At 39.3% G+C, this 15,445-nt stretch overlaps 1 protein-coding gene across 2 annotated transcripts in view; it reads left to right on the top strand.

The window, feature by feature from the left end:
• The first annotated feature begins 4,255 nt into the window (after positions 1-4,255).
• The window catches only part of osbp2b (oxysterol binding protein 2b), a 48,683-nt gene continuing 37,493 nt past the window's right edge, over positions 4,256-15,445 (top strand). Inside the window, exons 1-2 of one of the 2 annotated variants that reach the window (XM_088008865.1) lie at positions 4,256-4,938; positions 13,547-13,755. In XM_088008865.1, the coding sequence (XP_087864991.1) occupies positions 4,781-4,938; positions 13,547-13,755 (367 nt within the window). In that variant the 5' untranslated portion in view covers positions 4,256-4,780. The remainder of the gene's footprint in view (positions 4,939-13,546; positions 13,756-15,445) is intronic. The other variant, XM_015007908.2, reaches the window with a different exon arrangement.

Raw genomic sequence — 15,445 nt, 5'->3', positions numbered from 1 at the left:
ATGTTTTCACACATCAGCCTGAAGGCTAAACATTTCAGGCCGGGTCTCCGAATGTAACACGACTCATACATCAGGTCTGTAACCGGGTCGGACAGCATGAAAGCTGTGTTTGTAGGACTCAAAACCAGAGAGGCAGCAATATTATTGAGTCTTCCTTTTGGATATGTCATATTCAGGATGGTGAAAAGGCACAAGTACAGATATGACGCATTAGGATTTACTTTGAGATACAAGGCCAATAATCCACAATAGAAGATGACAAAGATAAAGAAAAAAACAAAGGTGCACGTCACTGAATATAATCAATAAGCTTATCAGTTTCAGTGATTTAATTCAAGAATGAAAACTCATCTATCACAAAGATTCATTACACAAAGAATGATATATTTCAAGCGTCTGTTTTCTTCAAATTGGAGGATTCTGGATCCCTGTTAATGGAAACACAAAATTTAGTTTTTAAGAAAGTTTGAATATTACACAAGAAAAAAAATTCAATGCAGAGATGTCAATCTAATGAAAAATATGCCCTATACTATACAGTAAAGGCATTCAGTGCTTCTTTTTGCATAAATTACAGTATAAATGACACACGGCATCGAGGTTACCAGCCTGTGGTTCTGCTAAGGTGTTGAGGAAGTCCATGTTGCTCTAATAGGGACGTTTCACTTGTCTGCATTGTTGGTTCTTGTGTCTCTTATCGTTTTGTTGACAATACTCAGAAGTTTCTCTTTGGAGTTTAGGTCAGTCGCATTTTGATTATTTAAGCAGGTATTGCTATTTTTAGCAGTGATACCAATGCCAAGTCCTGCTGGAAAGTGAAATTATCTCCATCGAGCTTGTCAGAATAGGACATTATGACTTTGGATTTAAGTAAACACAGTGGACCAACCCCAGCAGATGACTTGGCACCCCAAAATGATAACTGCCTCTGGGAACTTCACACTGAACTTCAAGCATCTTGGATTCTTTGCCTCTCAACTCTTCCTCCAGAATCTGAAGCCTAAATTTTCAAATGAATTTCAAACTCTGCCTTCATCTAAACAGAGGACTTTGGATCAGTGAGCAACAGTCTAGTGCCTTTTCTGCTCAGACTAGACATGATGCTTCTGTCAGGAGTGGGCTTATATGCTTTTCTTCTTTTGGACACATGATAGTCCACGTCTTGAGTACCCACATATATGACTGGAGACTCTTGAAGCATTAACTTCTACTGCTGTCTACATCTTGTGAATCTGTCCTTAACTATTGAATGCGCTTCACTTTACAATCTTCTCAAGGCTGTGTGGAAAATGTATCCGTTCCCCACGTTAAGTTCTTGATGTATGAGGTTGAAGAAGAGTCAGTGAGTTGAATTCATGAATTCCATTTATTAATACCAAAATACAGCCGGTCTATTTTTTCATGCTACCTTTAGGAGTTAGCAGGACAAAATGGCAACAAGCAACAGTTGGTCACTTCCTTTGTTAGCCTCTGTCTAAACTTCCCTTAGCTTTGAAGGTGTTTCCTAGCATGTCATTTCCTTTAGCTTTAACTTTGCAACTAGTTAAAAGAGATTAAAAAAAAACACAGAATTATTTATTCTCAACAGCTGAAAGATATTTCTTTTGCTTATGCACCGTTCTCAGTCACCCTTTGTCATTACACTCAACATTCCATTAAATGCTTGGATGCAGCCGTTCTACGAACAGCCAACCTTAACGGCTTACTTTCCAGTTACTGTTTGTTGAACAACGATCACGACCACACCAAAACATTTCTGTGTTAGAAAATTAATTTTTATTGCTGTTTAGCTTACTTCATTTTTTGAGAAGCAAAAGTTTCGATTTTTATTTGATGTAAGCTATAATCATCCAAATTAACCAAACTAAATGCTTGAAATATATGATATGGAATGTAGTGAATCTATATAATGTACAAATTCCACTGCTTTAATTGAATTGCTGCAATAAATCAAATCTTCTAGAAAGGTTTTCTTCAAATGTACATAGATATGATTAGATGGTATTTTATTTTAGGTCTGATGAATAAGCCTGCAATAGACAATATTTCCCTGACTCTGTTACAGATTAGGGTTAAGGTTGGGTATTTTAAGGTTGTCTTGCAGCAGAAAACACTGCAGTCCCGTATTATGACAAACTGTGCGGCTTTACACTACCGTCTGCCCTCACTCAGACTCTGTTTCTGCAGAGTATATTGAAACTAGGGACGTAGGGACATGCAGGAGCATAAAATAACCTGTGCTAGCATCGTGGTGTGTATGTGTGTGTGCTTAATGTACTGTAATTGTGGGCCCTGACAGATGTGTGGGGACTAAAATTCTGGACCTCAGTGGACGCTGGCATCCCCATGATGGTAGGTGTTAAAGTGTATGCAGGTATCTGTGTTTGGAGGAGAGGGCAAGCCGAGGCAAAGGGAGGCGGTTTGATAACTGACTTTCAGGCAGGTAAAGGACAAACACAGCAAGATAGGGAAACAGATGTTGATGCTTTGGATTAGAATGGAGCAATAAACCCCTGCTGCGATGCCCTCAACCAACTACACACCAATATATCATATTGAAAATGCCTCTTGCGGTCGCTGTAATCTCTGTGCAATGCACTCTTGCATCCTAGAAAAGAGCATAAACACAGCTCAGTGGCTCCTACATGTACCATCCAGGATGCAAATGGATCATTACTAAAGCTTTAACATCACTATCGGAATAGCGTCAAAATGGCGATGTTGTGAGCAGCTCTTATTTTCTTTTGACTAGATCAAGGTATAGGTACTTTGAGAACACATCTGACCAATTTGTATATAAGAAAGGCTCCAGAGGGATCATCTTGCATGCTATTGTTGGTAAAATCCAACAGGTCAGGGTTTAATTGCACTGATGTGAAAATGTGATCTTGTGTTTAATTATTTTTTTGTACTACATGGTTTCCTGACTCCACAGTGAGCAGCTGAGTGTATGAATGTTATCATTTTTCAAAGGCATGTGAGAGCACAAGCTCATGATTTCCTCCAAATGTAGTGCTAATCCTTCAGTGGGGCCAGATGGTTGCATTTTTTGTAGTAGTACAAAAAAAAACTGAGAGAAATATGTAGCAGAGAAATGAGAAAGCAACTGTGTGTAGCATGAGTTCCCATCCGTTTGTGTGTGTGTGTGTTTCAGAATAAAAAGGGCTACTGTTTGTTTCTGTTTTTTTTCAATCTGAAACCTTGTCTTTATTTTTAAGGTGTTGGTACTCTGAGTATTTCTTTTTTGACATATGATGAATAAATAAATAAATGCATTTGAGAACACCAATCTTGTTTGGATTACTTCTCCATCATTTGCAATGATTGTGACAAATTAAGCATAATTATGACACAACAATGCCATCTTGTGGTAAAGCAATGCTATCTGGAGCCAGAGCAATGGGAGACAACAAACTGAGCATCTGATGAAAACCTGCCTGACATTCATATCTGTCTTTATTAGTCAGGCAGACTAGATGATCATTTTGCTACTTGATTTGGAGAATTTTTTTCATTAAAGTCTTTGCAACGTATTATTTTTTCTAACTTAATTCTGCTTTAGACCTCTTCATGGTGCCATAGTGGATTAAATTTCAGTAATAACATATGATTGTATACATAAAGCTTGACAAAAATGTCCTCTATGCATATTATTTTGTAGATATAAATTTAATTGAGAAGAAGTCAAGTTTTGATTTTTTTTATTATTTATCTTTTCCCTCTTCATTGAGACCAAGTGCGACACAGTCACCTCCATTTGGGTTCAGATATTTTCAGCTGTAATGTGACTTCAGCTTCTTACAAATTTACATTTAGTTGAAATTAGAACAGATTTATTTCTACAGTTGGTTAAATAAAACCACACAAAACTGTACGGATTCTTACCAGAAAGCAGACCATTTGCAGAACAGAGAACCCTTAGGCTTGTTATCGAAGAAAATGTGTGACTGCTTCTCATTTTTTTTGTTATATTTACATGTAGCAAGAAGAATGGTTCAAAGGCATAAAAACAGTAAGTTAATAAGACAGAAAAATTTAAAAGTGTACCATCACCTTTGCGTTGTATTCAAATGACAAATGGCAGAAGACCAAGTGCTGATAACTGATATAATTAATATGGCAGATATTAATTAACTTTTAATGGCAGTGAAACCTTCATTATGGGTTAGTACAGGGACAAACTGTACTTTTCCCTATATGGCGTCCTGAAATGTCTTCAAAAATACATCTGCGTGGTGGTCACCTAACCGACTTGAGGTTAGGAATCAGAATCCCCACGCACGTCAAATGTTTATTAAGAATGTGTACATGCACCGTCACGTGGTGCAGCTCTGAATCACAGACTGGACCTCACGGAGCTGTCGCTCCCATTCAGGCGCCGGGGCTCGGGCAGCAAACACCAGCGGCCGCTCCCTCAGAAACGCTGCCTCAAAACAACTTGGATCAGTCGCCATGGCGATAACTGCTCTTTTACTTATGGCTGCAACCGCTTACAGGGAGAGCTTGTAGGGAATTTCCTCTCTGTTAAGCTCCGTGTCCTGAATCCGCAGCTGTCTGCATCAGCAAAGTGTCTTGGCATCACTTCTCGTCCTTCCTCCGGAGTCATGTGAAAGGGGTCCAGGGTGGTTGCTCTCGCCGTAGACCGAACCCTCCTCCCCGTCTGCGAGGACGTCCTCTCCCCGACAGCCGCAGTGGCGTAGTGTCCCTGTCTCCGCTGCCCCCTCCCCGGTTCGGTCCGGTTTATCAACCTGCGCCTCTTCGGCGTACGGCGGAGCCGAGGATGAGCGAGCAAGGGAAGGGCTCGGCATCCACCTCCACCGCGGCCCCAGCTCCGGGGTCGGACACCTACAAAGGCTGGCTCTTTAAATGGACTAACTATCTGAAAGGGTACCAACGGCGATGGTTCGTCCTTAGCAATGGCCTACTTTCCTACTACAGGTAATATATTTATTTTTGTGTGTTGGAGTGCGGGATGTGAACGCACACAGAGTGTCATATTTCTGTCGGCGCATCATGACAGCTGGCTCCCTCAGCTGGCTAGCGGCGGGCTAAAGCTAGCTGTCAAACGGGCAGTCTGTTTACTTCCAGCTGACGGAGGGCGTAGTGTTTTCACTTTGGCTGAATGTATGTAGGCTGTGGATAACCTGAAACACAGACAGAAAGAGACATGTATATCTATAGCAGCATGTCTCCTAAGATAATATTAATGTCAGAAAAAATAAGGTTACCATAGATACAGACGTTAGCAAACCAAGCTAACCCATTAACCCCCTGTCCTAAACTGTCAAGAGCACTGAAAATAACTTTTAAACCCCATTTGTTTAGATAACATTCTACACTACTACACGCCCCCTCTCAGTTATTATTGTTGCATCATATTAAATTTAAGTTTAATATTTTTTTTTGTTTTGATTTTACTAAGATTAATTTGGGACTGATTTTTATTTATTTATTTTTATTTTACTGTCACATACATTTTTCTAAAAATTAAAAGGGAAATTCAAATTTGTTTGAATTCCCTGTATCGTAATTCACACAACTTAGGAAGTAGATGTGTTGCTTGTTAAATAAACGTGGGGCAGAGATAAAACTGAAACAAGACTGATATGATTTCAGTCTAGACAGAGATAAATAACTCAAAAGACAAAAATTACATTATAAAGATAATTTAAAACAAATCCAATATAATATTTTAAAAGCTCAACTTTACAAAATCTTTTTGTATTTATCCTTCATTCAACCAAGAAGTCCATTGAGATTAACAGCTTTTGAAAGTGAGATCTGGCTGAGAAGGCACCAGAACTAACAAGTTAGAAGCTAATAGTTTCTCATTGGAATCGAAATATGACAAAAAAAAAAGATATAGAGATGCTTCCCTTTCCCACCTGTTGCTGTACACCTTTAGTCAGCCTGCTGAGAAAAACTACTCTGGTCCTGTTTGAAATATGACTTTCTTGCAGTTAGGCTGAATTAACTTCATTTGTCAACAACTTAGAGTTGACTGCAAAATTGTCCTTTTTGTTCCTTAATTTAGCTTATTTTAATAAAAAAAAGGGTCAGATTTATTTGAATTCTCCCTGCCAGATTTAATTAAACTGAAATAACAAAACAAAGGTTTGCCTGTTAACAAATGAAAAGTACATAGAAAGAGATCAAACTGAAAAATAACAAATATGATTCACCTAGAACATCCTTTTAGATTAAAACAAGACTGCCAAGAACCCACCTGATGCCTATGTGGCATCAGGTGGGTTCTGTTGTCAAGGTATAACAAAACATATTTATTATAAAGTTAATACCATTTTAATGAGATGCCAGAGAAAGTGCTGGAGTGTCCACAGTTTGATACTTTGGAGACTAGCAAAGTAAAGTGCAACCTCCTCCTTACCTGATGTGCACACTTATATTCAGCTGCATATTTTCTATCTCTTTTAATATTAGAATAGCTTAAACTAAAGGTAAGATATTTTGCATAGTATGCAAAGCACTGCAGAATTTTGCATGCATTTATAGTTTATGTATCAAACTAAAAATAGCGACATGATAATGTCATAGTTATAGTAAACATTATTTTAACTTAATAATTGTTGCCTTTTTTGCTTTAAATAAATGATCTTTGATCATGATAAAACAAAACCTCTTGTGTATCAATGAGTGACGGTGGTTTATTTTAGTAGTTATTTAGAATGACTTCATCCACCTCAGTTCAATTTAAAAAAAATATTGATTCAAGTGTATTTGTTCAATGTTATTCAGGTCAGACTTTCATAATAGCTGAAAAATGGTGTCGGCTAGTAAAAAGCTTGATTGATTTATTTATATTTGTAGATATTTATAGAGCCATGTTACTTTTAAGGTTTCGTTCATTTATTGCGTTGCCTCCCTTAGCTGAGAGTAGCTGCTTCATTGTCTCAATGTAATAAGATACGTGACTTTATGTTGCTGCTAATCATCATTCTGCCTTCACCCCATTCTAACAGCTGCTTCCTCTTGCCGAACATCACCTATACTAGAGACACACCTGTGACTCTCTCTGGTGAGAGAGTCATGTTTCTGCAGGCATGGATGTTAGTAGTTAAATGTTGCTTAGACATGGAAAAAAAGAGATGACGATTTATGTGACATCCATATGAGGGTCAAGTGCTTATTCAGCTCAAAAGACTCCTGTTTGTCTTGTTAAAATTTACTTTTAATAGGACAACTGTTAAAATCATCAGGTTAATGTACAACCTGTACGCAAAAATAACTTTCACATTAGAGACAGAAGATTTTTTCACACACAGCTTTCAAAATCTTAAATGTGCTAACTTTTGACTTAGGCTTGATACTTGATTTTTATCTACATTGTACCACTAGGTTGCATCTCGCCCTGTTGTTTGTCCTAAAGTATTGTAACACTTATAGATTTTACAACTGAGGTTCACTTTAATTACTAGCCGCAGGTTTAAATCATCATGACTCTGATAAAATAAACATTTAAATCCAAACAGAATGAGAAACATTATCTGCAACAGTTGTTGTCCTGCCTCATCCAGGTCCCTAGTTAAATGATTCCCAGAGAAGGAAGAAGCAGCTCAGTGGAGGAAACCTTGGTCTGTTAGTCAAAGCTGTGCCTGGGAAGCTTTGAAATGGAAATCCCCAAAAACTCGCAATTGTGCTGGGACCTTGGCGATGAATTAACACAAACGCCACAAACACAGCCAGAATAAGTTTTCTCTTCAAAAGTCAGGTGCTGTAGTCGTTTATGGTGTTTTATAGTGTCATTCTGTTAAACAAGAAACTACCTATTGTTCTTGCAGCTACCCATTTAAACCCTCTTCATCTGATTCCCTTCCAAGTATTGCCACCTGCCTTTTTGTTGTCATCAACATGTTATTTGGTGGAGCAGTTGCACAGCCAAAGTCTCCTGCCTGTAGTTGCGGTAAAGTGAAAGACACCTGTTGCCTCGTTCAGCATTAATAGTCCATTATGTTATAAGGTGACCGCCCCCTCTGAAGGAACGCTAACCTGTCAACGTCTGAACACAGACGCGCTGAGGCGTACAAGTTGTTCCCTCCGCCGATGTCTTCCTGGAACGGCCGCATTGTGTGCGTGTCTGACTCTGGGCTTTGTTTGCCTCTCTGTGAGCCTCCTCTCCCTGACTGTCTGTCACTGGAGTAAAAAGGAGCAGAGACAAACATGACAACACGTTAATTAATGTTCTTTCATCTTATGTCATAAATGTCATAAATGTGTTGCGTCCCACATGTACCCTTTTTTTCTGCACATGCTCTCTATGTGTCATTTTACTAGACTAAGAGAAAGGGGGAAAATTTTGGATTAAAATAGAGATGCAACTTTTAATTTTCGAGATGTTTTATGTTGTAATAGCTGCCCTTGTTCAAAAACACAAGGTTCGGTTGTGTAACAGACCTTCAGTAGAAAGCAGCCAGGATGCTCTCAGTTTAATCGAGCAAGATTACTGACAGAGGAGCAAAACTGACTGATGCTCAGAGAAGGAGAAAATTGTTTATGTGAAACCATCCAAACCTGAGATGTTTTAGTTTCATAATTGGCTTTTAGCATCAGTCTACAGTTTGAGCTTGTTACTAGTTAAGATACTCCTCAGATAACTAGCAGATAAACTAAGAAGTCTAAAGTATTCACACAGGTTTTCATATCTGATCAACTTTTTCATGTTTCAATGTATTTTATGCAATAGCCAAACGTAACATATTGTGCAACTGTGAAGTTGCAAGTTAATGACACATTTTTTAAAACCTATTAATGAATTGGGAAAAATTAAACATATGGTATTCACTTTTTTAAAACTCAAATGCCAATTACTATAGATTCCTTTTTGCTAAAAAATTACAGCTGCAAGCCTTCAGGTTTTGTCTGTGCCAGCTTCACATAGCTGGAAACTAAAATCTTTGCAAATACCTCGAGCTCCGTCAGATGGGATAGAGAGCATCATTTAACCTCTGGCTTGCCAGTTGCCACAGACTCACGGTTGGATTTAGATCTGGTCTTTGACTGGACCATTCTAGCACATAACCATACTTAAATTTACACTTTTGCATTGTAGCTCCAGCTGTATGTTTAGGGGGTTGTTGTCCTGCTGGAAGGACCGTCTTCCCAGTCCCTGCTGAAGTACAGCATGTCCCAGGATGATGCTGCCACCACCAAGTTCTATACTCGGATTGGTAAAGTTTTATGCATAATTTGTATGGTTGACAGTGTTTGGTATTTGTCTTATTTTAAAGATTTCTAATAATTCAGTAGAAAGTTACACACCTTTTGAAATTCTGTCAGTGCCTTAAGAAATCACTTTATCTCCTGCAGCCTGTTTTTTTTTCTGTCTTGGCTCTTTAACCTGCGGCTCCAATCAATGCTTTGAGTCTATGAATGGGCTGACACACTCAGCAGTTGAGCAAGCTAAAGTGTAATGAGTTGAACAGCGATTTTGAATTGCGTTTGGTATTGACTGCTCCGTTACTTTGGCTCCAAAAACCGCAAGCCTCGTCATTCTTTCCTCCACATCAGCTTTGTGTCATGACTCCTTTTAGCTCAAATCACATTAAGAGCCTCGTTGTGCTGAAGAAGACATATGACAAGATCTTCCTCTTTCCTGGAACATCTTCATTTTTTTAATTTCTTAAGTGACTTTGCTCCCAGATGTAATACTCTTTGCACAATTTAGTAGGCTCTTAATGTAAATCCAGCTCTGAATTAGGGAGGATTACAGGACATTAAAACTTTGGGTGCTACTGGAGCTGCAGTATCACACCACCTGGTCTTGTCTTTCATAGCAGTCTGGTCTGTCTCCGTTTTGCTCCAGTACCTGGAGGGAAACCAGATCGTATCAGTTTAAGTGCTCACCAGGTGTTCACTGCTGCCTGGGCCCTTTTTAGAGAGTCGGGTTATGGTGTCACTGCTTGCTCACTCGGGATGCAGGGAGGCGGAGGAGGAAGAGTGTTGACCAAGGCGACCTCGGGCCCAGCTGAAGGTTCGATCTTGGTCTGAATCCTGTCTGTCGGACAGGTGTTTTATCCGGAGTGACTGGAGCAAGCAGCATTGCTGCTGTGGTCTAATCTTGTTAATGGGCTATTCATTGCGTTTAGCACGAGGCGACAGGGTGTGCATGCTAAAGTGTCTCTGTTTGGGTGCCTGTCTGTGTGGCCTTAGTGTTTTTATGTGGAAGCAGCTAAGAGGTGACAAGAAGACACTCTGGCCACATACTTAACTTGTCATTGGTTCAGTTTTTCTGTAGCTCATACCAAGCTGTCCAAAGTGGAGCATCACTACTCTTTTTTTCTAAGTTTCATATTTGTTTTCTACTTTCAGCATGTTATCAAGTGGCTCTTTGACATTTTCGTCCAAGTCTTGTGAAATTGTAGCCTACGGCCACAATAAAACCGATCTATGGTTTCAAGCTTCGGGTACTTGGTCACAGTTTCTCTCCTCGTCTGTGTTTTCATGCTCATGGCCGTGTGTCCTGTGTTGTTCACTGGTTTTTATTCTGTCATTACATGCTCCAGATCGGTGGATTTATGTTTTATGAGGATGTGTGCACAGGGGATGGACAGGTAAAGCACATCGATGCTCTCCTGATGCAGCACATCATGCTGGAACTCCCCCCTCTTGCCCCTGGGCTCTACTTTCTCTTTCTCCTCCCCTTCCTCATCCTACTAGTGCCTTAGCGCCCCTGTGGTCCTTATCTCTGTTTCCCAGCTTTTTTTGTTGACTGTGTAGTTTCATGGCCTTTGCATGGCCCGGCCTCCCCACAGGGCAGCAGCGATCAGCATGCGTCTCATCTTACTCATCAGCAGCACATTCCGTCTCTGACCCACTTAACGTGCAGAACTTTACAGCTGAGCTCGGCCGGGTGAAACCACAAACTGGACTGTTGAGGATCCCTGCCCGGCCCGCTCTCCGTTCTGCTTCGCATGGCCCCAGTGCAGTGTTTGTCTGCAGAACCGATGTGCACCAAGTGCCAGCAGAGGAATGGTACACTGAAGCGCTTGTTCTCGCTTGGCATGATAACAAGACTTGACTTTAGGGAAGCCGCTGCCTGGCAGAATTTATAAATACACTCTAAACCTTTGACTCAGTGAGGCAGCAGCTACCTTATTAGGGAGATTGACGTTTTTCTTGTGAAAAAGAGAACTCAGAGAGTTTGATGGCATGGCTGCATGCTTTAAAAGGCTGTTTTTGAGCGTATGAACCTGCAGACCTGTGCGAGCATTTGGCTCATGCCTTTTTGTTTCTCAACCCTCTTGCTTCCTGATCTAAAAACAATAATTCGTGCAGCAACATCTGTATTTGGTCCAAGTCAGTATCAGTTCACCAAACTCAGGGCACTAACAGGTCTTATTCCTATGCAGTTAAAAGGAACTCAGACCAATCCAGTTCATAGCAATACAATCTAGTCATATTGTCCCATTAAGATGAAATTACGCCTAGATCAAATTAGTCCAAATTACAATCCTGAAACAATCAGTCTCTTGGTCAGATGAACTGGTTAGAAGATGCCTGTCTATTGGAACTGAGCCAGTTGCATTGAGTCATTGCAGCGATCCCTCTTCCTGAGCAAGCACATGGTGATAGTGGAGAGGAATAACTTCCTTTTAACAGGTAGAAACATCTGGCAGAACCAGGCTCACCATCAGCTGCTGCAAAAGACTCCATCTTGATTTACTGGGTTGGTTTTAAATTTAATTTATTGGTTTTAATATAATCAAGACTTTATTCTTCTGTGAACCTGATCAAAAAGGAAAATATCTGAATTTGAAGAAAATGAATAAAAATGAACTCATGTGGAAGTCATTTGAGTGTGGTTTGTTTTTTACAACAGTGGTGGCAAAAGAGAGGTTTTTTATAGTATGTATAACTTCTTCAGCTCTATGTACTGTATAAATGTATTTTATTAATTAAATAATCAATTTTACTTTTGTTTATATTTTTAGGGATTTAGAACAAAGAAAAATATACTTACAAAGGAGAAAAAAATTATTTTCTTGAGCAGAAATGGGTCAGACAATTATTCTTTTTTTATCTATGAATAATGAAAAAAAACATAGCCAAAAATAATCATAATTTGTAGTTTATTTACATAAAAAGAATAGACAAAAAACTAAAGTAAGTGTAATATTAATATAATTGGAGAGGAAATTCTGTACAAAGATGGCAAAAAAAAGGGTTTTAACGCAATAAATGTACCACAATAAGATTTCACTTGGTTAAAGATTAAATAAATAAACAAATGCAGTTTTAACAGTTAAAACCAGCCATATCATTACTTGATATTTCAAAAATCTGCTCATTTTGACATTTGGTGATTTGGTTATGGGGAGACTATGCAGCCTCGTGATCTAACACTTTGTTTTCAGATCAACAAAGGATGTTTCCAATGTCTGTCGAGTTGCTTACTGAGACCTCTGAGAAATGTTGATAATTTCACAGATCATAGTTAATTTATTAACAAAAGGGAAATGTTCATGTCTTTTCTGTTCCTCCTTTGATGTCGCAGATGTGCAGATCTCATTTGCCATGTGGACGAATCCACCTTCATACTATCACAGATGCTGGTATTTTTTTTTTTAACTGTGTGTTGATAACAAGCCAGATGGTCTCTTTCCTTATGAGGCTTTAATAACCATATACTGTTGCAAAATTTGATTAGCCAGGCCACAGGACTCAATTCCACATTGCCTCGGAACATCGTAAAATAAGAATAAGGCCGTGGAATTTTTCCATCTCATTTAGATGCTTTTAGATAGAGTTTAACATCAAGTATGTTCACAGAATCTGGTTATTACTGTTCCTGCAGTGAATTATTTGTAGATTCGAGTGCCGGTTAGTTCCAGCACTTTCATGTTTATGTTGTTAATTTACAAAAGAGGGCTGCAATTTAAGATCCGAGAATGTTCTTTCCAAGAAACATGATGGTCAGTCTCAGTGGTAAAATATCAGTTTTGCTGCAGTGTGTGCACACAATTGGTGTTGCTATTGATTACTTTGTTCTGATCTCTTTTTTTATCGTTCTGCTATGATTCTGCCTCTCTGTTACAGTTCACTTGTTTTAACTTCCTCTCATGCTCTGTTCTCTTTTTGTCTGGATTTTTATTAATTGTTCAGTTGTGTTCAGTAAAGAGGTCTGAAGTTGCACAATGGCCTTGTTATGCAGACTTGAAAGCCCCTCTGACTGCACACAGTTGGTGTCGTGAGAATATCCAGATACCCACAGCTCACCAGCAGGAGGGAGAGCCGGCGCAAATGACATTAAAATAAACTGATGCAAGTTTACTATTCATAACGTGTGCATTTCCATATTTCTTACTCCCTTCTACTTCAGTGAAGCGACTCAGTGTTTTACTGTCACTTTGCTCCCTCTTGCCCTGCCTGTAGCAGTAGGAATGCCAGCTGCAATCCCAGCCTTTTTGGACGGATGGACTGAAATTGAAATTCTGTTCTCTCCTCATTCATTCTCATGACCAGTATGCCCATCTATGTTGTATGTTTTTGATTTATCTCCTACCCTTTGTTAATCTTTTTTTTATTTTAGGACACAGGCAGAGATGGCCCACACATGTCGAGGAACTATAAACTTGGCCACAGCACACATCGACACAGAGGACGCCTGCAACATTGTGTTGAGCAGCGGCGGTCGCACATACCACCTGAAGGCGAGCACTGAAGTAGAGCGGCAGAGATGGGTTACCGCGCTGGAGTTGGCTAAAGCTAAAGCCATCCGCATGATGAATGATCAGTCTGGTAAGGACAGCTGTTAGGATTCAATTTTAGATTCAAGTCAACACTGATTTTTTTTTTCCCCTCCCAAATCAACAGTTGAAAATACAAGTGTGTGTGTACAGGTATGTTTGAACTACGAACACATTAGGTTAGATCAGCTTCCAGAGCCTTTTGTAATCCATCCATCCATTTTCTACACCTGCTCATCCTTGCAGGGTGGTGCCTACCTCCAGTGATGAGGGAACAGGTCGCTAGTCCATCTTAGGGCAACACAGAGACACACAGGACAGAAAACCATACAGACACACAGTAATAGCTGAGGGAAAATTTGAGTATTCAATATTGAGAGGAAGCTGGAGTACCCAGAGAGATTCTGTGCATGGATAGAGAGAACATACAAACCCCAGGCCAGGACAGCCAGAGCTTCAGCAGATTGTTTTGAATTAATGCTTATTTATGTGACAATGGTTCAGTCAAAGCCCAGACCTAAATTCAGTTCAGCGTAGGGTTGCACAATGTACAATGAATGTATTCATCAATATTATGGCTTCATCTGAAAAACAGTGCTTACAGAAGCTCCTCCTGCCAAGTTTGAGCATTGAAGTATGCACATAGAAATGTTGTTTGCATGAATATTTTTGCTGGGCACATATAGATACATTTCATTTACCTTCTGCAATCAGCCATGTCCTCTGCTGTCCTCAATCCAGCTCTTAATTTTACTGTGCCTGTTTTGCTTAATGTTGTTCGTGTTCCATTGTGAGCCAGAAGAGGGCAGCTGTGACTCCACAACCAAACTGGAAAAACAAACTGGAGTATGCTAATGCCACTGGGAGAACTGAGCTTCTATTCAGTCAATCTCCTTTCCAAGAGGACCTATTGTTGTTTAGGCTGGAAGTTCTTTGGTCAAAGGCTGTGGGAAAAGTCTGGGTGTTTTTCTTTACTCTGACTTTACCACACAGCATCAACTCGTAGTTGGTTTTAGTCTACAGTAAAAAGGTTCTGCAGAAAGTGAGACAGACTATATATTCTTCTGGCCTCTGTGTGAAAGTCAGATCACTAAATATAAACTGAACAAGAATGTGAGTGCTTTTTAAGCTCACCCACGTATGCTGCAGAGGAATGCTGGTATATTTAAAAAAGGTTGGGCTATTGATTGACTGAGTTCATTTAGTGCGTCATTGTAGATTTATGTGTTGGTTTTGGGTAGTTTAACAGCTCACTTTGCTTATTTTAATGATATTTGTCACAGGATGGTTTTCTCTGGTATGTCACTGTGCAAGTAGTTAATTAACTAAAGTTGGTTACAATCGAAGGTCACATATCAAGCTCAATTAAATAATAATAAACATCAAATATGCTTAAACCAAGGATACCATTTGGTTGCCAGAGCATCTGTCACTGACATTATGATCAGGAACGCCCAAATAAGCTAGTTAGCTACAGTTTGAAATGAAGCACTTCTTACAAGGGAAGTTTTAATCAGAGTAAAAAATGTAAATGGCTGGTATTGTTAATGGTATTTTCTTATTTTAAAATGCTTAGTTACTTTTGTCCTTTGTGCTCATTAGTAACTTCTTTAAAAATGTTTTTCTTCCAGCCATATAGGTATAAACATTCATGAAGTTGATTTGTGCTACCAAACAGAAGTTGTTTTCTTTCTGTCTTCTTTCTTGCTGCCTGATAAATGTATGTTTCTAGTAGAATAAAA

Source organism: Poecilia mexicana, unplaced genomic scaffold, assembly GCF_051168715.1.
Source record: "Poecilia mexicana isolate PSO_F unplaced genomic scaffold, ASM5116871v1 scaffold_9, whole genome shotgun sequence".
Lineage (NCBI taxonomy): Eukaryota > Metazoa > Chordata > Actinopteri > Cyprinodontiformes > Poeciliidae > Poecilia > Poecilia mexicana.
The sequence above is the reverse complement of the archived record's forward strand: the minus strand, read 5'-3'. Positions and strand labels throughout refer to the sequence as shown.